The following is a 22,308-nucleotide window of genomic DNA, read 5'->3' on the forward strand; positions in this document are numbered from 1 at the left end:
CTTACTTCAACAGACTTTCCATGTAAATAAAACTGACTTGTTTTGGAACAAAAGGCTGAGAGAACATATAGTCCCAAGAGGAAGAAGAAATATCCTAAAACATCCAATAATATTGTGGTTTGGTAGAAATGCATCCAGAGGCTCCAAACTCAAAGCCTTTATGATGACTTAGGTATCCATATTTATGTGGACTTACAGAGCTGAATCCTATCTGAAAGGACAGCAGTTGACCCTCCACCCTTTAAATAAATGAATAAAAGGTGTCCTAAGGGCCAGCAGCCTAAGCAAGAACAGTGCATGTGTACAAAAGGGCAAAGAATGAGGTAGCCGGGACTCTTTTAATGGTACGTTCTTCCAGCCATTGAGGGCATCTCTGGTCTATATCACTTTTGTTATGTTGGTGGACACAGCATACCAAGTGGCTATGGGTTGCTGACAGTTCTTTGGTTTGGGGGGGTGGGGGTAGAGCAAGGGGAGTGGTCAAGACTTGGATGTGTAAACATTTAGAATTTTCCATAACTACCAAAATCTCAGCTGTATCCTTTGCCTTCTTCAGGACTATCAGTACCCACCTGGTTTTCATCCAGCCACAATGGCATGGTTTCCTTCAACTACAACAAATGCTACTTTCAGACCCTCTTTTCCCTTCCGACATCAAAGATATCACCAATAAAAGTCAGAAATAAGAATAATGGATAGAAAAACTGGCCCAAGGAAAAGGTGTCCAGTAAATTTGACAGAAGGAAGACAATCAAGAGGTAGTTGGTTCAAAACATATATGTGCCAAAATGTTGAGACTTCCTGCTTAAGAGGGACCTCTATGCATAAAGACTGTATGAAAAAAAAAAAGACTGTATGCAGAGGTATAAGAATGGAAATAGAGCAAAAAGCAATTGGATAAGGATAAAGAAAGAGAAACAGTGATATGATTGAGGTATGTGTAACAGCCCACCTAAGTAGGTTGCAGATGTGGTCATGTTTGTCCTTGGAACACAAAATAAACAGAGGTAAGATACAATGACGCTCTTGATACTCTTATGACATCTGGTTTAAATTCATCTCTGTACTAAGTAGTTCATATGTTTTTGAACTATATGGTTTTGCAGATGAGTTCATCTTTCAAAGGTTAGAAAAAACAACATGTGACACTACACTGAACTTAAGTGGGAGCAATGAATAATGACAAGCACTTTGGGAGGAAGTGACCATAGGCAGAGTTAGAAATAAAATACAATTTTAGAAAAAGGCTTCAGGAAATTCAGAGAGAAGGTAGAGCATGACAACAGAACCAAACACTCCTGAAATACAGTTCAAAAAAGGTTTTTCAGTACTAAAAATGAAATTCAGAGTTTATTCTCACAAATAATCCCAAAGGGAAAAAGTGGAAAAGGCATCTATAAGAAGATTTGACTGATTAGTGACCTGTCTTTGATAATGTCACACTTTAAAAGTTCATATGCAAAATTAAGGAGGAACACGGTGGCAGAAAAGAGGATCCCGATGCCTGAAAGTGGAAAATAAACTGAAGCTGACCAAAACAACAAAAAAGATTTACATATGCAAATGTCAATTACTCCTATATAATTATGATTACATTTATATAAATACATATATATTTTTTATCTAAGCTCTCTAGAGCTAAGTTGACAGCTCCCTGTTTGAGGTAGAGGTAGGTTTTTCTTAAATCTCAGATTTGGAAGGTTCTCATTTGAGGACAATGCTAATTGCTAATTAGCCTCTCCCATATATTGAGGGAAATTTACCACTCCCCAGGAATTAATAGATTTTAATACCAGAAGGGATTTTGCCTATAGCAGAGGTCACAAAACCAATGCCTACTGACACCTGTAGGGTTGTATAGATGAGTGGAAAGCCCAAACATAAAGCAACAACAATTGTTGGAGTGTGGTGAACTCAAGAATGCATCCCCTATCAAAAGAAATTCAAATCAAAATTTAAAAATTAGGAGTGCCAGGGCACCGGGGTGGCTCAGTGGTTGAGCATCTGCCTTCAGCTCAGGTCATGATCCCAGGGTCCTGGGATTGAGTCTCACAACAGGCTCTCTGTAGGGAGCCTGCTTCTCCCTCTGCCTGTATCTCTGCCTCTCTCTCTGTGTCTCTCATGAATAAATAAAATCTAGATAGATAGATAGATAGATAGATAGATAGATAGATAGATAGAAAGAAAGAAAGAAAGAAAGAAATAATTAGGGGTGCCTGGGTGGCTCAGTCGGTTAAGGGTCTGCCTTTGGCTCAAGTCATGATCTCAGGGTCCTGGGATAGAGCTCAGTGTCTGGCTGGCTCCCTACCCAGCCAGGAGTCTGCTTCTCCCTCTGCCCCTGCCCCTGCTCATCTTCCCTCTCTCTCTCTCATACATACATACATACATACATACATACATAATTTTGTTGTGCTAAACAGAATGTTCCCAGATTTCAGCAGAGTGCCTCCTGATTGCAATTCCTGGGTCAGAATATTTCTGAGATTCACAGATGTTAAATTACTTGCCCAAAACCTACAACTCATTTATCAAAATATGTACAATAAAGACATTAAACTCTAGAAGCTCTTTACCAGCTTACCTGACAATATATCCTGATTCAAATGCTGAGGGGTCCAAGTTTGTTTTCCATTCAAGTGGTTCTACAAAAACATATTTTGCTTCTTGAGGATGTTTGTAGATAAAACTCTCCACAAACATCGCAATTTCTTTCAATATCACTTCATTCAGTGGAGTAATTTCCAGGGTTCTGGTCCCATATCCAGCAGCAGTCCACTGTGCAGACCTTGTCAGAGCCACCCCCATGCTCAGTCAATGCTCAGATCTGAGCTCACCACACACCCTGCATCAGAGTGGAAAGAGTTAGAAACACAGGATGGCAATCACCTTTTTCCTGGAACCGTTCTCACTTTCAAGCCTTTAAGCCATCCAACACATATTCTGCTTCTTAATCTTAGTGGTCAATTTTTTTTCATCATCAAATTGCTCCTTAATGCAACAGAAATATTCATTTTTACTGGGCTAGCTCTAAGTAAAACTGACAGGCACTTGGATTTTCTAGTATCTATTTGCCCTAAGCAAATAACTTTCTCATTTCCCTGGGCCCCAGAAAGAAAAGCTCAAATAACTGGGCAGAAAACAGAAACAGAAAACTCCCAACAGTGGAAGGAAGAGCTGGGGGAAGATGGCATCAAGGCCTTTGGTCCAACAGGTTTGCTGGAGCCAAAGGCTCTTCTGGGCTGGGCAGTGCATAATTTAGAACCATGCTGTCAAACTGAACTCTGTTATTCTGACTTTCTTTAAAAAGAGAACATTATCTGCAACATTGAGTAAAAGCCGAGTTAGCAAGCAAGTTCTCACTGTGAACATTTAAGGCTTTTTTTTCCCTGATAGTCTATACTTGTTTGATTTTTCACTAATAGGATCATGAAAGGCTTCCTTCCAGAATATTAGAATGGTGATAAAGTTAAATATAGAATAGAATTAGCTTTCCCCCATTATTACTAAAGCTCCGAAGTACCAGGACCCTTCGGAAATGACTTGGGGATTTTGGGTTTTGTACTGCACTAAATCTAGTAACAGGATATCTAGATCAGTGGCTCTCAATGAGGCAATACTCATAATTCAGAAATATTATTAAGGATATTTCATTATCAAAATGATAGGAAGGGGACATCATTGGGATTTAGTAATGAGGACCAAGAATGTCAGACATCAGGGCACCCGGGTGGCTCAGTGGTTGAGTCTGCCTTTGGCTCAGGGTGTGATCCTGGGGTCCCAGGAGCGGGTCCTGGGATTGAGTCCCGCATCAGGCTCCCCACAGGGAGCCTGCTTCTCTCTCTGCCTACGTCTCTGCCTCTCTCTGTCTCTCATAAATAAATAAACTCTTAAAAAATAATGTCTGATGTCCTGCAATGTGCACAACAGTCCCCAGACAGAATTATACTACACTCTTTAGGCATCTGGTGGGCGAAAAACTTCAGATAAGTAATACCTGCGCTAAGAATCTAACTCCACTTTACAAAGTAATTTTTCCACAGTTTTGACATACACTGAATTTTCCAGGATTGCAACTATCATGTAAGTCAAAGGAAGGTTGTATATATTCTGTCTTATATGGAAGTCTACCAAGAGCTCAGTATTTTGGAAAATCACACCATTGATGGCCATGCTGGTCACACAATTTAAGTTTCAATGATGTGTTTACATCAGCCTGCATTTGGAGCTACTGCATTCACAGTATATAATTCTATGTAAGGCTGGAGCACCTGACTACTTCACTACATATTCTAGTGTAGTGGTACCTGAGCATTTACATACTATTACTGTATTGCAATTATTTACCTTTTAATTTTCCTTTATTTTACAGTTAGGGGACATCATTGGGATTTAGTGATGAGGACCAAGAATGTCAGACATCAGGGCACCTGGGTGGCTCAGTGGTTGAGTGTCTGCCTTTGGGCTCAGGCTATGATCCTGGGGTCCCAGGAAGTAGCCAATATCATTTTGATAATGAAATATGGTTAATAATACTTCTGAGTTATGAGTACTGCCTCACTGAGAGCCACTGATCTAGATATCCTATCTACATTTAAAGATATCCTATCCTACATTTAAACTATGCACACATGTAGAATTACTACCTAGGATTTTGATTTTGGAGTAGCAAAGAAGGCATTACAAAATATTTGTTATAAAAAATGATAGTTCTCAGGGCTAAGAATGGCTGATATATGTGTACATAAATAGGTATATATATTTTTATATCTGTGTATATACTTATATATACAAATACATACAATTATAAAATATATACAATTAGGGTACAGATTTTTTTGTGTGCATTTATTTTAGTATTCTAGTAGTTTGTTTCTATTGCTTGATTCCAAACATGTAAGCCTGTACTGATGCTTACATCAGTAACACTGTTGAGTTTGCCAGTATTAAGAGAGTAAGTGCAAGCTAAGAATAAGTGCAAACAGCTTTATCGCATATAGAAAGTCTTATGTGCACAATTTATTTTTAATCTTAAGCATACCACTTGTTTCAGTGGTCTTATAAAACTACAACATGTGTATCATTTCCTTCTTGTACTTTTTAAAAGGAAAATGTGGACATACATAGATTATATAAGACTGTAGCAGCAGTCAACACCCCATACAGCAACTTCCTGAAAGACACTTTAAAAAGAGCTAAGAAATGCAAAAAGGTCTTCATCATGATAAATGTCTATACAAAAATAACACGTTTGTATCTCTTCAAATTGTTTTTCTAAATCTGGAAAGGCAGGAGCTGCAACAATGAACAGGCTTGATTTGAGGTCTAAGAAAATTTCAGGAGGGTCTGGGCCAACCCAGAAGGCAAAAAATATTATTAGGGGGGAAAAGTGTATCAAAATCTTGAACAAGATAGGTAGAAAAAGCCTTTAAAAATGAGAGTGAGAGCAGAGAGAGAAAGAAAGAGGGACAGCCTGGGCAGCTCAGCTGTTGAGCGTCTGCCTTTGGCTCAGGGCATGATCCTGGGTCTGGAATCGAATCCTGCATCCAGTTCCTTGTGAGGAGCCTGCCTCTCTCTGTGTCTCTCATGAATAACATCTTTTTTTAAAAAAAAGAGAGACGGACAGAGAAAGAGAAAGAAGTACTTTGTAGGCGTAAGTGAATAAATTACAAAAAGAAAACAGTGTAATCTAAAGCTTTTCATGTTAAGTCTAGGACATTTCTAATAGCCTCATTTAGCAGGAGAACCGTATTTATTCCACTAGTCCCAGGGGTGTTAAAAAAAAAAAAAAAAGGTCTGTGTAACTCAGGTAAAAATACAAAACTAAATTTTTTTTTTTTAATCAAAACAGGCTGTTCCCCAGTTTCTACCCACTGCCAATCCAGGAGTCCTTTTGGCCTAAGAACCACAGTTACAACGAATACACATGAATATGTAGTAAGTATCTTTGAATTAAGGTGCGACTGTTGAAAAGTTTAATGATTAAATGGAGAAAAGTTTCTGTGCACGTGTTCTCATAAATGGAAAATCATTTATATTCATTTTGTCTATTATTCTACTCATTTTCTGTCCGAATCAAATCACTGTAACACAGCTTGTTTTTCTTTTTTAAGGATTAGCTGCAAGCTTCCCGTAGCATTAAAAAAAATGACAAAAAAAAACAACAACAAAAAAAAAAAAAAAAAAAAAAAAAAAAAAAAAAGAAACCCGTCCGTGAATAATTTCTGTAACGCTTGAGCAGAAAGAGAGCTAAGGGAAGGTGAGCATCCACGCTGAGATCTAGAAATGTGGCTGGTAACACAGATTGGGAGTCGGCGCATACACGTGCCATTCTGGGAATGATGAAGCTACAGAAAAATCAGAATTTCAGAACTGGCATGTGCAGGGCCCTGAATCCACGTACACTTAAAGCCTGCGTGAAAACACCGAGCAGACGGCGACAGGCGTTAGTTAGAGCCGGAGCTCAGTCTGTAGGGGTGAGGGGGCAGGGGGCGCCGGCAGGAAGGCGCAGGGAGGAGGACGGTAGGTGGAAGGAGGGCGAGCTGCAGGGGCGGAGGGTAGGAGGACGGGGAGGCGCCGGGAGTCGCCTGAGCCGCGGAGAGGGGCTCGGCTCGGGAGCCAAGGAGCAGGAGGCGCCTGGGCAGGGGGTCTGCGGGGAGGGGAGGGGAGGGAGAGGGCCGGGACAGGGCGGGCCGCGGCCCGAGGAGACGAGGGGAGCGGGCGAGAGAGGCCCCCATTGCTCGAACCCCGCCGCGTTAGGCTGCAAGGACCCCTGCGCGGGGCGGGCGGGAGCGGCGGGGCCCGGCGCGGAGAGGCGGCGGCGAGTCCCCGGCGGCCGCCCTGCGCCCAACGGCCGCACTCACCTGCAGCGCCCCGCTCCGCGTCCGCACTGCGCCCAGCGCCCCGCGCCCCGCGCCGCCAGCCGCGCGCCCGCCAGTTGCTAGGGCGCGCGGTAAACACTCAACGCCCCGCCACGCGGAGTGTCGCCGCCCCGCGGAGGGGAGGCCCGAGCCCGCCCCCCCCCCCCCCCCCCCCCCCCCCCCCCCCCCCGTCTCTTAAGAATCAATAAACAAAAACTTAAAAAAAAAAATAACACACTAAAAGAGATCATTGTCTTTTCAAATGCCCTAATCTCAAAAGATCAAAAGGCCCAAAGGGAAACAGTTAAAGATGGTTCCATCAAACGAGCAAAATAAAGCACCACAACCAACCCTTAAGAAATGAAGATCTATGAATTACCTGAGAAGTAATTTAAAATAATAATTCTAAAGATGCTCTACTAAAGATGCTAAAAGACAACACAAAAGATACCTAAATGAAATCAGGGAAATAATGCATGAACAAAATAAGAATATTGACACAAAAACACTTTTTAAAAAAGGTAAACTTTGTAGCTGAAGAATACAATGATTAAACTGAAAAATGCACTAAACAGATTCAACTTCAGATTTGATCAAGCAAAAAAAAAAAGATTTGATCAAGCAGAAGAAAGAATCAGCAAACTAGAAAACATCATGTGAAATTACTGAGTCACAGGAATGGAAAAAAAAAAAGGAATGATGGAAAGTAAAGACAGTCTATGGGCTATACAGGACACTACAAAAAGTCTATCTATGCATTATGGGAGACCCAGGAGAAGTAGGAAAGAGATAGACAGCCTATTTAAAGAAATAGTGGCTGAAATTTTTCCAAATTTGAGGCAAAAAAATGGATATATAAATTCAAGAAGCTGAATGAACTCCAATTAGGGTAAATGCAAAGAGACCAACACTGAAACACATTATAATGAAACTGAAAAGCTGTGCTCACTTCAGCACCACATATAGTAAACTGAAAAGTTACAGGAAAAAAGCAATCTTGAATGTAGCATGAGAAAATGGACTCCTCATGTAAATGAGAACCTCTGTTGATTCAAAGCCAATGTCTCTGCAGATATTTTGCAGGTCAGAGGGCAGCAGTATGGTATATTCAATATGCTGAAAGAAAAGAACTACCAAGAATACTGTATCTATAAAGTCATCCTTTAAAGATGAAGACAGGGATCCCTGGGTGGCGCAGCGGTTTGGCGCCTGCCTTTGGCCCAGGGCGCGATCCTGGAGACGCGGGATCGAATCCCACATCGGGTTCCCGGTGCATGGAGCCTGCTTCTCCCTCGGCCTATGTCTCTGCCTCTCTCTCTCTCTCTCTCTCTCTCTCTCTCTCTGTGACTATCATAAATAAAAAAAAAAAATAAAATAAAATAAAAAAAAAACAGGCAAAACTATAAAAAAAAATAAAAAATAAAAAAATAAAGATGAAGACATTAAGACTTTCCCAGCCAGATAAAAGCTGATGGAGTCAATCACCACTGGACATGCCACACAAAAAATACTAAAGGATTGCCCTTGGAGATGAAACAAAGGACCCTAGACAACACAAAACCATAGAAAATATAAAGCTCTCCAGTAAACGTAAATACTTAGGCCAAAAACAGAACCCTACGTTGGTGCATAAATCATTTTTCATTCTTTTATAGGATTTAAAAGGAAAAAGCATTAAAGTATAAATCTATGTTAACAGACACACAATATGAAAAGGCACAATTTGTGACATCACTAACAAAGCAGGGAAGGTGGAGGGACAGAGACATAAAGGAGTAGAGTTTTTGTATGCAACTAAAGCCATCAGGTTAAAATAAACTGAAATCATGAAGATATTTTATGTAATACCCAGAGAAACCACACACACAAAAAAAAAACTGTAGAAAACACACAAAAGGTAATTAAAAGGGCATGTGTCCAAAAAAAAACTCACTAAAACACAAAGAAAAGGCAGTAGTAAAAGAAAAGAGGGACAAAAAACTTACAAGACATACAGAAAACAATTAAGAAAATGGGAATAAAATACCATCCTTATCAGTAATTACTTTTTCTTAAAGATTTTATTTATTTATTCAGGAGAGACACAGAGAGGCAGAGACATAGGCAGAGGGAGAAGCAGACTCCTCGCAGGAAGCCTAATGTGGGACTCGATCCCAGAACTCCAGGATCATGCCCTGAGCCAAAGGCAGATGCTCAACCGCTGAGCCACCCAGGTGTCGCTATCAGTAATTACTTTAAATGTAAATGGATTAAACTCCCTAATCAAAAGACAGAGTGGCTGAATGGATTTAAAAAAACAAGTCTCATTCATTTGGGGAATATAAAAAATAGTGAAAGGGAATAAAGGGGAAAGGAGAGAAAATGAGTGGGAAATATCAGTGAGGGTACAGGACATGGGAGACACCTAACTCTGGGAAACGAACAAGGGGTGGTAGAAAGGCAGGTTGGGCGGGAGGGTGGGATTACTGGGTGACAGGCACTAAGGGGGGCACTTGATGGCATGAGCACTGGGTGTTATGCCATATATATATATATATATATATATATATATATATATATATATGCAAATCAAACTCCAATAAAAAAAAATACAAAAAAAAGACCAACCACATGCTGTCTACTAGATACAAACTTTAGATCTAATGATACACATAAGCTGAAAATGAAAAGATGGAAAAAAGATATCCCATGAAAATGTTAACCAAAAGAGAGCAGGGTGGCCATACTAATAGACAAAAGAGATGAAGTCAAAAACTAACAAAACACAAAATAGGACATTATATAATGATAAAAGGGTCAATTCACCAAGAAGCTTTGACAATTATAAATATGTAAACACCTGACATCAGAACTCCTAAATTTTTGAAGCAAACACTGGCATCAACACAGTAAGAGAAGACTTCAATGTCATTCATTCAAAAGAAAGAACCACCAAACAAAAATCAATGAGATAACAGAGGACTTGAACAATACTGTAGACTAAATGCACCAAACAATCATACATGGAGGACTCTATGCAACAACAAGAAAATGCACATTTTTCTCAAGCACACACAGAACATTTTCCAGGACAGACCACATGTTAGACCACAAAACAAGTCTTAACAAATTTTAGAAGTCTGAACTCACACCAAGTATCTTTTCTCACCTCAATGGAATGAAACCAGAAATGAAAAACAGAAGGAAAAATAAAAATCCACAAATATGTGGAAATTAAGCAACACAGATTTAAACAACCAGTGAGCCAAAGAATAAATCACAAAGGAAATTAGAAAATATCTTCAGGCAAATAAAAATGAAAACACAATGTATCAAATCTTATATAACGAAAGCAGTGCTAAGAGTGAGGTTTATAGCTATAAACACTTACATTAAAAAAAAGAGAGAGAGAGAGAAATCTAAAATCAGTAACCCAACTTTATAACTCAAGGAACTACAAAAAGAACAATGTTAGCAAAGAAAGGAAATTATTAGAGCAAAGATATAACAGAAAAAATTAATGAAACAAAAGTTGTTTTCAAAAGATCAACAAAATTAATAAACCCTTAGCTAGGCTAAGAATAAAAGATGACTCAAATAACTAAATCAGAAATGAAAAAGGAGACATAACAACTGATGTCACAGAAATTAAAAGGACCATAATAGACTCTTAACAACCATACACCAATAAGTTTGATAACGTAGAATGGATAAATCCCTAGAAATAAACAACCTACAAAGTCAATGGCTTAAATTTAAAATCTGAACAGACCAATATCCAATAAGGATATGAAACAGTAATCAAAAACCTCCAGCATATTAAAGCCCAGGGCCACATGACTTCATGAGAGCATTCTACTAACCATGTAGAGAATTAACACCAAAACTCATCAAATTCTTCCCCAAATTTGAAGAGCAAGGAATACTTCCAAGCTCATTCTGAGGCCAACATTACTCTGATAGCAAAGCAAAACAAGATACTACAAGAAAACTATAGACCAATATGCCTGAAGAACAGTAATTTTAAAATCCTTTTAAAATACTAGCAAACTGAGTTGAATGGCACATTTAAAGGATTACACACCATTACCAAGTTGAATTTATCCTACGGATGTAAGGATGGTTCATCATACAAAATGTGATATATCATGTTATCTGAATGAAGAACAAAACCACATGATCATCTCAATCCATTTGACTAATTAAATACCTTTCACAATTAAAGCAATAAACTAGCAATAGAAGGAAACTATCTCAATATATAAAGGCCATATATAAAAAGTTCACAGCTAACATCATACTCCATGCTAAAAGACTGAAAGCTTTTCCTCGAAGATGAACAAAGTATTGATGTTCACCCTCACTACCGCTATTCAAGAGAGCACTAGAAGTAAAAATTTCTTTGCAATTTGGCAAGAAATAAATTAGGAAAGAAGAAGTTATCTCTGCTCACAGGTGACACTACATGATCTTATATGCACAAAGCCCAAAAGATTACACATACACACACACACCCAAATTATTAGACTACTAAACAAATTCAGCAAACTTGCAGGATACAAAATCACCACAAAATAAAATAACTGAGTTTTCAAACACAAACCACAAACAAAAGGACAATAAGAAAACAATCGCATTGACAAAAGTGTCAAAAAGAATAAGAGACTTAAGAATAAACTCAACTAACAAAGTAAAAGACCCATAGAGTGAAAAACTGCAAAACACTGCTGAAAAAAATTAAAGATGCAAATAAAATTGTTAAAATGTCCATTGCACCCAAAGCAATCAACAGATTCATTATAACTCTTATCAAAAATCCTATTTTTGGCAGAAACAGAAAAACTGCCCTAAAATGGGATCTCAAGAAACTCTGAAAACCCAAAACAATATTGAAAAAGAAGAAAAAAGTTTGAGACTTCACAGTTCCTGATATCAAATCATATTATGAAGCTTCAGTAATCAAAACACAGATAGACTGGCATAAAGACAGACATACAGACCAACGAAACAGAATAGAGAACCCAGGAAAAATACTCTCTGGCATATAATCTCAAAAACACTCTCAGGGGGATCCCTGGGTGGCGCAGTGGTTTGGTGCCTGCCTTTGGCCCAGGGTGCGATCCTGGAGACCCAGGATCGAATCCCACGTCGGGCTCCCGGTGCATGGAGCCTGCTTCTCCCTCTGCCTGTGTCTCTGCTTTTCTCTCTCTCTCTCTCTCTCTGTGTGACTATCATAAAAAAAATAAAAATAAAAATAAAAAAAACACTCTCAGGATGAATGATCTTCAACCAAGGTGCCAGAACTACTCAATAGGGAAAGGACAATCACTTCAACAAGTGGTGTTGGCAAAACTGAATATTCACATGCAAAAGAGTTATGTTGGATCCTTACCATATACTGTATACAAAAATTAACATGAAATAAGACCTGTAAAACTCTTAACAAGAAAACAGGTTTCCCTGCTCACATGTAAGCTTCAAGACATTGAATTTGGGAATGATTTCTTGGATATGAAACCAAAAGCAGAGGCAACAAATAAAAATAAATAGGACTACATAAAATCTTTGAAAACTTCTGGGAAATAAAGTAAGCAATCAACAGAGTGAAAAGACAACCTACAGAATGGAAGAAAATATTTGCATATCATATATCTGATAAGGGGTTAATATCCAGAATATGTAAAGAGCTCCTACAACTCAACAAAAATACATGAGCAAAGAACTTGAACAGACATTTCTCCAATGAGCACATGAAAAGACGTTCAATATCATTAATCATTAAAGAAAGTACAAATAAAATTACAAAGAGGTATCACCTTATAGCCACTATCTAAAAACAAAACAAAACACAAAAATAACAACTGCTGGCAATAATGTAAAGAAACTGGAACTTTGTGCCCTGTTGGTGAGAATCTACAGTGGTCCAGCCACTATGGAAAACAGTATGAAAGTTCCTCGAAAATTAAAAATGAAATTGCCATGTGACCCTGAACAATTCCACTTTGGCTTATATACCCAAAAGAATTGAAAGTAGGAGCTCAAAGAGATATTTGCAAATTCACATTCATTGCAGCATTATTCACAATAGCCAAGAGGTTAAAGCAAATCAAATGTCCATCAATAGATGAATAAACAAAATGTGGTTTATACACACACACAGACACACACAAACAATGGAATATCATTCACCTTAAAAAAAAGGAGGAGATCCTGTCACATGCTATAACATGAGTGAAACTTGAGAATATTACACTAAGTGAAATAAGCCAGTCAGAAAAAGAAAACTGTGTAGCTGTATTTTTATAAGGTATCAAAAGTAGCCAAACTCACAGAAACAGAAAATAGAATGGTGGTTGCCAAGGGTGAGGAGGGCAGGAGAAACGGGGAGTTGTTTGATGTGTACAGAGTTTCAGTTTTGCCATATTAAAAAAAAAGTTCTGGAGATCTGTTACACAACAATATGAATATACTTAATACTACTGAACTGAATGCTTAACAGTGGCCACTATGGTAAATTCTATGTTACACACTTTACAATTAAAAACATGAGTGTGACACTCAAAGACAGACTAAGGAAGAAATGAAATTACTACAAATTAAACAGTAGCCAGGGGCAGCCCGGGTGGCTCAGCAGTTTAGCGCCGTCTTCAGCCCAGGTTGTGATCCTGGGGACAAGGGATCGAGTCCCACATTGGGCTCCCTGCATGGAGCCTGCTTCTCCCTCTGCCTGTGTCTCTGTCTCTCTGTGTCTCTCTCATGAATGAATAAATAAAATATTTTTAAAAAATTAACAGTAGCCAGGATAGTGGCCCAATAATCCCGAGATTATTATAAGAGATAGGAAAGCTTATTTCTATCAACAAGCAAACTGATTTAAGCAACATTTGCAAATACAAGCCAGCCTGCATTGTAGAGCACGCGTGGCAGTCTTGGAACTCAAGACTGAAACATAAATCACACCGTTGTAATTAGGGGCGCCTGGGTGGCTCAGCTGGTGCAGTGTCTGCCTTCTGCTCAGGTCACGATTTCAGGGTCCAGAGATGGAGCCCCAGTGCGGGCTCCCTGCTCAGCGAGGACCCTGCTTCTTCCCTCTGCCCCTTACTCAGCTCATGCTCATGTGCACACGTTTGCTCCCTTCTCTCTCTCTCCCTCTCTCTCTCTCTCTCAAATAAATAAAATCTGTAAGAAAAAATTATTGGTGTAGTTAAATGCACACTTTTCTGGGAAGAGATACTAACACCAGGGGATTACACTATAAATTAGGGGTACAGTAAATGGTTTAACCATCACTATCAATTATAACTGACAACCCAACTGCTACACCAAAGTAGATAATGTAGTAAATTTCATGACACTCATTTACTTTGGAAAATTTTCGAACTGTGGTTAAACAGTGGTGCAACCCCACATATTCTGTGCCTTCTCCTCTTCCAGGCACCTAGGAAGAGAACGGCACTTCCCCACCTCCTTGAAGTAAGTTTGGGTCTTATGACTTGCCCTGACCCATAAAAAGAAAGCATCAGGTTTGTCCCTCCCGGGAAGACGCGTTTAAGAGAATATTACATCTCTTTCCCAAGCTGTCCAATGTTCAAGGGAATGGCACCTCCACCAGCACAATCCTGACAGAGAGGACATGGAGCTGAGCACCCCACCAGTGTGCAATGGACAGAGAGCATGAGCCAGAAATGAACATTTATTCTTGGAATTGTTTGCTGCCAAAGCACAACCTAACCCATCCTGACATACCAGCCATTTGCAAAAATCAATGGTATACTTTGTAAATAATAGGAATCATTTAGTCTAAGTATTTATATTACTATTTACTAGGTACTAATTAATATTGTGTGGTTCAACCCAGTAGTGCCTAAAAATAGAGTCCACTAAAAACATCTGCAATGAATCTGGGTATTTATAAACATGATTTCATGTGTTTATTCACTTGACAACACAGAATCTGCAAATCGTCTAGTTTTGTCAGTTTCTCAGGCCCTAATACATGGCTATAAAAAATACAAGCTTTCTAAAAATCAGTTGTTTGTTAAATATTATTTATAATATCAAAGTTAATTGTTATTTTCTAACTAGAGACAGCACTAAAGAGGTAAACTAAATGTCACACACAGTGATTGTTAATGCATATTTATATACATGTTTTTTTAAAGCTATCACACATAGTGATGAAAGAAAACATGCAATTCAAAAGCACTGGCCATGGATAATATAAACAACTTTCTACTAAGTTAGGTTTTCATCCATGGTGGTCTGTCTTTACACGCTTAAAGGAAATTCTCACTTCTGGCATATGAGGGGATGTTCATAACATACTCATCAACGACAATGGTTTCCAAAGGTGAAAATAAAAGGGAGTAAGTCCCTTAAAGAACCTATTCTTATACAGAAAATAGTGAATACTGTATTTTTTTTAAATTTTTATTTATTTATGATAGTCACAGAGAGAGAGAGAGAGAGAGAGAGAGGCAGAGACATAGGCAGAGGGAGAAGCAGGCTCCATGCACCGGGAGCCTGATGTGGGATTCGATCCCGGGTCTCCAGGATCGCGCCCTGGGGCCAAAGGCAGGCGCCAAACCGCTGCGCCACCAGGGATCCCAGTGAATACTGTATTAACTAAAAGGGAATCTGTTCTCAGACTTGGAGTCTATTATAACTCAAGGGTACCTTTAACAGTATTTCATTGCATATATCTTTTAAAGCTAGCTTCTCCAACTATGTCAATACTTCAACGTCATTAATATTAGTTCCTGGAATCTACTGACCACACTTTGTCATCTGTAATTTGCATATCACCACTCTGAAATGGATTATTTTCATTTCCAGAGTGAAACAAATGAATGGAAAGGGGAAAAAGTTACCATTTCCAAAGTTTCCTGTGAAGATGGAACAAAAATTAAGTTGCCAAGACAAGTACCATGCCAGTCATTGTTCAAAACCATGGGAAAATGTTTACATAAGAGTGTTTTCGCAGAATTCTGCAAAGGCTCTGAGTGGATTCACAGACACGCTGTCTTATACTCACACACTCTGGAAAGATACAACGTGATAGAGAGAAAACTTACTTTATGGTTAATTTAGGTGAAGAAATTTTAGGATTAGAAGAATGTGACTGAGAATGAAACTAGACCACTCTCTTGCACCATACACAAAGATAAACTCAAAATGGATGAAAGATCTAAATGTGAGACAAGATTCCATCAAAATCTTAGAGAAGAACACAGGCAACACTCTTTTTGAACTTGGCCACGTAACTTCTTGCAAGATACATCCACGAAGGCAAGAGAAACAAAAGCAAAAATGAACTATTGGGACTTCATCAAGATAGAAGCTTTTGCACAGCAAAGGATACAGTCGACAAAACTAAAAGACAACCTACAGAATGGGAGAAGATATTTGCAAATGACGTATCAGATAAAGGGCTAGTTTCCAAGATCTATAAAGAACTTATTAAACTCAACATCAAAGAACAAACAATCCAATCATGAAATGGGCAAAAGACATGAACAGAAATTTACAGAGGAGACGTAGACATGGCCAACATGCACATGAGAAAATGCTCTGCATCACTTGCCATCAGGGAAATACGAATCAAAACCACAATGAGATACCACCTGACACCAGTGAGAATGGGGAAACATTAACAAGATAGGAAACAACAAATGTTGGAGAGGATGTGGAGAAAGGGGAACCCTCTTACACTGTTGGTGGGAATGTGAATTGGTGCAGCCACTCTGGAAAATGGTGTGGAGGTTCCTCAAAACAGTTAAAAATAGACCTGCCCTACGACCCAGCAATTGCACTGCTGGGGATTTACCCCAAAGATACAGATGCAATGAAACGCCGGGACACCTGCACCCCGATGTTTTCTAGCAGCAATGTCCACAATAGCCAAACTGTGGAAGGAGCCTCGGTGTCCATTGACAGATGAATGGATAAAGAAGATGTGGTTTATGTATACAATGGAATATTACTCAGCCATTAGACAATGACCAATACCCACCATTTGCTTTCGATGTGGATGGAACTGGAGGGTATTATGCTGTGTGAAATAAGTCAATTGGAGAAGGACAAACATTATATGGTCTCATTCATTTGGGGAATATAAAAAATAGTGAAAGGGAATAAAGGGGAAAGGAGAAAAAAAATGAGTGGGAAATATCAGAAAGGGAGACAGACCATGAGAGACTCCTAACTCTGGGAAACGAACTAGGGGTGGTGGAAGTAGAGGTGGGGGGGTGGGGGTGACTGGGTGACGGGCACTGAGGGGGGCACTTGATGGGATGAGCACTGGGTGTTATTCTATATGTTGGCAAATTGAACACCAATAAAAAATAAATTTATTAAAAAAAAAGAATGTGACTGAAAAGTCTGAAACACAAAAACAAACAAAAACCGCCAAGGTGTGCAGGGACAGAAAAGAGGAGATACCATATGGAAGCCAGGAAAAAAAAAAAAAAAAGGAAGCCAAGAGTCAGTCACTCCCTATTCACACATTCTTGGGAGAAGACAGGCCCACACACAAGGAAGGACAAAGACACACTCTGTGCACATGGATGCCACTCAAAATTAGAGAAAATTAGAAAATTAGAGGCCTGCTCACACAGGACTTTCCCCAAATGGCATCTTAGTGGGGTCCCCTGGTCTCCCTTCCTAAAATCTCCACACAGCCCCTCAGCCACTTGAGGTTTCTTGGTGCTTATCACAACCTGTGATGGATACATCATTTGTCTTGTCTATGGTTCAGTCTTTCCTAGTCAAATACCAGCCACAAGGGGGCAAAGACATTTATCTATGTCACTCACTGCTGAATTCCAACTGTCTTAGCACAGGGCTTGCCACAGTAGGTGGCTCCGTAAATATTCGCTGAATGAAGAATGAATGTGTGAACACTGGAATCTCTACCAATTTTAGCTATAATAATATCGCAGCATTGCTTATCACCATTGCGTTTGGAAAATTTCTACTATACAACTATAATTATCTCAAGTCATATATTCAATTAACTAAGATAGGGTAAAAGACTTCAAATTAGTTCATAAAAGCCTAGTCATTGAATATAGCAATACAGAGGTGTCTGGGTGGCTGACTGATTAAGCATCCAACTCTTGATCTTGGCTCAGGTCATGGTCTTTGGGTCATGAGATTGAGCCCCATGTTGGCTCTGGACTCAGTGTGGAATCTGCTTGAGATTCTCTCTCCTCCTTCTACCCCTCTCCTCTCTCTCTCCCTCTCTAACAAATGTTGGGAAAATAAAGAAATACTAATATAACATAGAGGTTCCTATCTTCTGAATATTTAGGATCTAATTCCCAAACAATCCAAGGTTACAGGAATAATAGACATTATGATATTCACCAATAAACTGACAATGTTCATACCAGCCCTCATTTAAACATTTCTTCCCACCTAATACATGCCCTCTATGCTGTCATTGGTTTTTACCTTGGATGCCATTAACATGACTGCAAAAATACAGGACTTCACAGGGCTGATGAAAATGATGACGAAGTGATGCTGGTGGTAAACAAGCCTCTGAAAGAGGTCTGCTAGTCAGCAACTGAGAAAAATGTAACATATCTGACAAAAACTCCCCACTTTGAAAGGGAACAATCTGAATACCGAACTTTAAAAATGAACAAAAACCAAATACTACTGGAGAAACTAAAGTCTTCAAATATTTTTGTTAACTGCCCTTTTAACTGGAAAAGTCAAAGTGCTATTATAAAATGTTGGCAGCAATATTATGCCAACAAAGGAAAATTCAGCAGGATACAATGCATCCATGCTAAGAATTAGCAGTTACAACTGTAACCTACAATATTCTTATTACATTTCAAATGTGGTCACATTTTATATTTCCTGTTCCTACATAAAGTTCTGTTCACTTCCCCCACCATTTCTTGCTCTTTTCGTACCTGTTTAATGCAGAATTATTGTAACTGGCCTTTTCCTACTATGTATTATTACTAGATAAATGGACCACAGAATAACAACATCAACAGAGAAAGCTAACAGGGTTCCGACCTTCACTGAGAGTGAATCTAGCTATGCCAGAAGTGGAACTGAAAATGCATTTATCTCACAAAAACACCAAAAAAAAAAATAATAAGCCACCCAAACAGTGTCAGAATACAAAGTACAATAATAAGAATTAGGTTTTCTTTATCCTGAGAGCTAATTTCCCCCACCTCCAGGGCTTTGTCATTTAAGAAATTCCGTTATAAAGTGTCATGAAGCCACCAAATTTCTCCAATAATTTTTAAATTAAGGACATCGACCTTTTGCCAATAAACTGTTTCCAGAGAAAGCACAAACTAACGCTTTCTAGGATAAAAACTGATAGCCACTAAAAATAGAGATGAAAACAAATAGACTATACAGGACAACTGGATTCCTACATGCACAAGAATGTAGATTCTTAGATCCCTATCTCACACCATACACAAAAAATTAGCTCAAATTTTAAATCAAGGGGTAAATCCTCATAACCTTGGGTTTGCAAAGAGATTCTTAGATATGCTACCAAGAGCATAAGCAGCACAAGATAAAATGGACACTGATCTTTATAGAATTAGAACTTTGTACAAAGGATACTATCAGACAAGTGAAATGATAGCCTACACAGGGGAAAAACTATTTGCAAGGCGAAAATATGATAAGGGTTTTAATATCTAAAATATATAAAAAATGCCAAACTCAACAACAAAAAGGCAATCAGATCGCCAAGACTACCCGAAAACATGCTCAACATCATTAGTCATTAGGGAAATGCAAATCAAAACCACAATGAACTACCACTTCATGCCACGAGAATGGCTATAATCAAAAATTACTCAGTGTAACAGGTAGTGATGAGGATATGGAGAAATTGGAACCCTCATATAATGCTGGTAGGAATGTAAAATGGTGCAGACTCCACGGAAAACACTTGGATGGTTCCTTCTCACAAGCCTAAACAGAATTACTATATAAGCAGGCATTTCAGCTGCTAAGTGTCTACCCAAAAGAACCGCAATCGGGACTCAAAACAGATAGTTGTACAGCAATGTCCATTGCCAGCACCATTCACAATAGCCAAAAGGTGGACACATGCAAGTGTCCATCAACAGACAAATGGACAAACAACATGCAGTGTATACACATAGTGCAATGTTATTCAACCATGAAAGAGAAGGAGATTCTGATACATGCTACAACATGGACAAACCTTGAAAGCATTGCATGGAGTGGTATAGTTACAAAAGGGCAAGTACTGTATAGTTCCACTTATGTGAACTATGTAAAACAGTTAAAATATAGAGACAAAGCGTAGAATGGTGGTTGCTGGGAGCTGGGGGTGGGCAACAAGGGAAGGTAGCGCTTAACAGCCACAGAGTTTCTGTGTAGAGTGATGAGAAGGTTTTGGAAATAGAGAGTGGTGACGTTTGCACGACATTCTGAATATACCTAATGCCATTACATTGTACGTTAACATGGTAAAAATGGCAAACTTTATACATGTATCTTACCTTAAAGAAAAACTGAAAAATAAAAGCCAACTACATGTACATTATGAAACATTGTACTCCTTACAGCTAAAAGAGAAATCACACCACTGCCATTAAGATTATACAATGAGTCTCAAAATGAAAGACAAAAACTACATAATGAATGAAAATTATTGGCAGAATTCCTGTATGAGAGGACTGTTGCACATACAAAGTTCTGTACAATGCCATGAGACACAACATATTCAGCAACTTGTTTACATGGCATTTCTGTAAAGACTAAGATAATAATCACAATAAGATGATATATTAAACCTTTTTAATGAAGTTTATTTTATCTATTTTTAATTCTTTTCCCTTATTTTTTGTATATTTGTTATTGGGCTTCGATTGGCCAACATATACTACAACACCCGATGCTCATCCCGTCAAGTGCCCCCCTCAGTGCCAGTCACCCTGTCACCCCAACCCCGGCCGACCTCCCCTTCCACCACCCCTTGTTCGTTTCCCAGAGTTAGGTGTCTCTTATGTGCTGTCACCCTCACTGATATTCCCACTCATTTTCTTTCCTGTCCCCTTGAATCCCTTTCACTAGTTTTTATATTCCCCGAATGAATGAGACCATATGATGTTTGTCCCTCTCCGACTGACTTACTTCACTCAGAATAATATATTAAATCTAACAGACGACAGGGTAACAAATAGAGAATTTGCTTCTGTATCTCCCTCTAGATCTGGTCTAGTCTGATTCACCTGCTCTTTTGTGTATAAATTTCTGTCACCAATTAACAGTATTTATTGAATACATACAGTACAGTACGTCACTGCAGGAAAGTCTACTGCTATTACCCACTGTAATAAATAAAGCCATTCATTTGAAAAACTCAACAAAAGGAGAAATGACGGTTGGGCTTTTTGTAATAGCAAGAGTACGCAATGTAGCAGAGTCACTGGCTAACATGTAGTAAGTATGCTAGCAGATATTTACCTTACAAGAAAACTATTAATAGAACAGAAGTGAAAGCCCACCTCTAAGAGCTACTGTGAGAAAATGCCACTAAGTGATTTTCCTGTTTAAAAATGAAAAATCCAGGGCAGCCCGGGTGGCTCTGCAGTTTAGCGCCAGCTTCAGTCCAGGGCCTGATCCTGGGGACCGGGGATCGAGTCCGACATCTGGCTCCCTGCTTGGAGTCTGCTTCACCCTCTGCCTGTGTCTCTGCCTCTCTCTCGCTCTGTGTGTCTCTCATGAATAAATAAATCTTAAAAATTAAATAAAATTAAATAAAAATGAAAACCCATTATTACATGAAGACGACTTTTTGCTTCATTCATAAATACTTGAGGAGCAGTAACAAGGACAAGAACAAGTGTCCTGGTTTAATTTAAGAATGAAGCTCTATGTACTGATCTCCCCCAACAAAAGTTGTATCCAAATGCCAAATCACACGCTGCTTTCTGTTCACACAGAACAGCTTGCGGTCAGCCACATACCTAATGAGCTTGATTTGCTATGGAAGAGAACTGTAAAAATAAAAACATGATCCATTCAAAACTCCAGAGTATACTCATTTTGGAAGCCATTTGAAGAAAAAAGAGCAAGTTGAAGATGCTGATTTCCATGATGAAATACACTCAACATCAAAAGGGAAAAATAATTCATGTTTTAAATGAAATATGAAAACAAAACATTTGTAGGACATTGGCAAGGCCAATAAAGTCCATTCTAGTTACTCTTCAAAGGGCTTCTGCAAGTGGCAATATTGCAGTGATATAGTCAAAACCTTTCTTCTTCGAATCTACTGCTTTAAGGAATGGAAATTCATGCTTTTGATGTTGGAAATAAAGGTAACCAGGTTTCTTAAGATGAGCTATGGTATAAACAATTTGAATGTTGGCCAAACATTTTTTTTAATAAATTTATTTTTTATTGGGCTCAATTTGCCACCATACAGAATAACACTCAGTGCTCATCC

General features: G+C 38.8%; 1 protein-coding gene across 11 annotated transcripts in view; it reads right to left on the minus strand.

The window, feature by feature from the left end:
* Positions 1-22,308, minus strand: part of LOC119869194 (coiled-coil domain-containing protein 144B-like) — a 155,104-nt gene that overhangs the window by 120,384 nt on the left and 12,412 nt on the right. For 6 of the 11 annotated variants that reach the window (XM_038529937.1, XM_038529936.1, XM_038529931.1 and 3 more), the window contains exons 1-2: positions 6,861-6,924; positions 2,582-2,842 (exon numbers count right to left, since the gene is read on the minus strand). In XM_038529937.1, coding sequence (XP_038385865.1) covers positions 2,582-2,805 — 224 coding nt within the window. In that variant the 5' untranslated portion in view covers positions 2,806-2,842; positions 6,861-6,924. Of the gene's footprint in view, positions 1-2,581; positions 2,843-6,860; positions 6,925-22,308 lie in introns of those variants that run through there. The other 5 variants (XM_038529935.1, XM_038529933.1, XM_038529934.1 and 2 more) reach the window with 2 other exon arrangements.

Source organism: Canis lupus, chromosome 2 (genome assembly GCF_011100685.1).
Source record: "Canis lupus familiaris isolate Mischka breed German Shepherd chromosome 2, alternate assembly UU_Cfam_GSD_1.0, whole genome shotgun sequence".
NCBI lineage: Eukaryota > Metazoa > Chordata > Mammalia > Carnivora > Canidae > Canis > Canis lupus.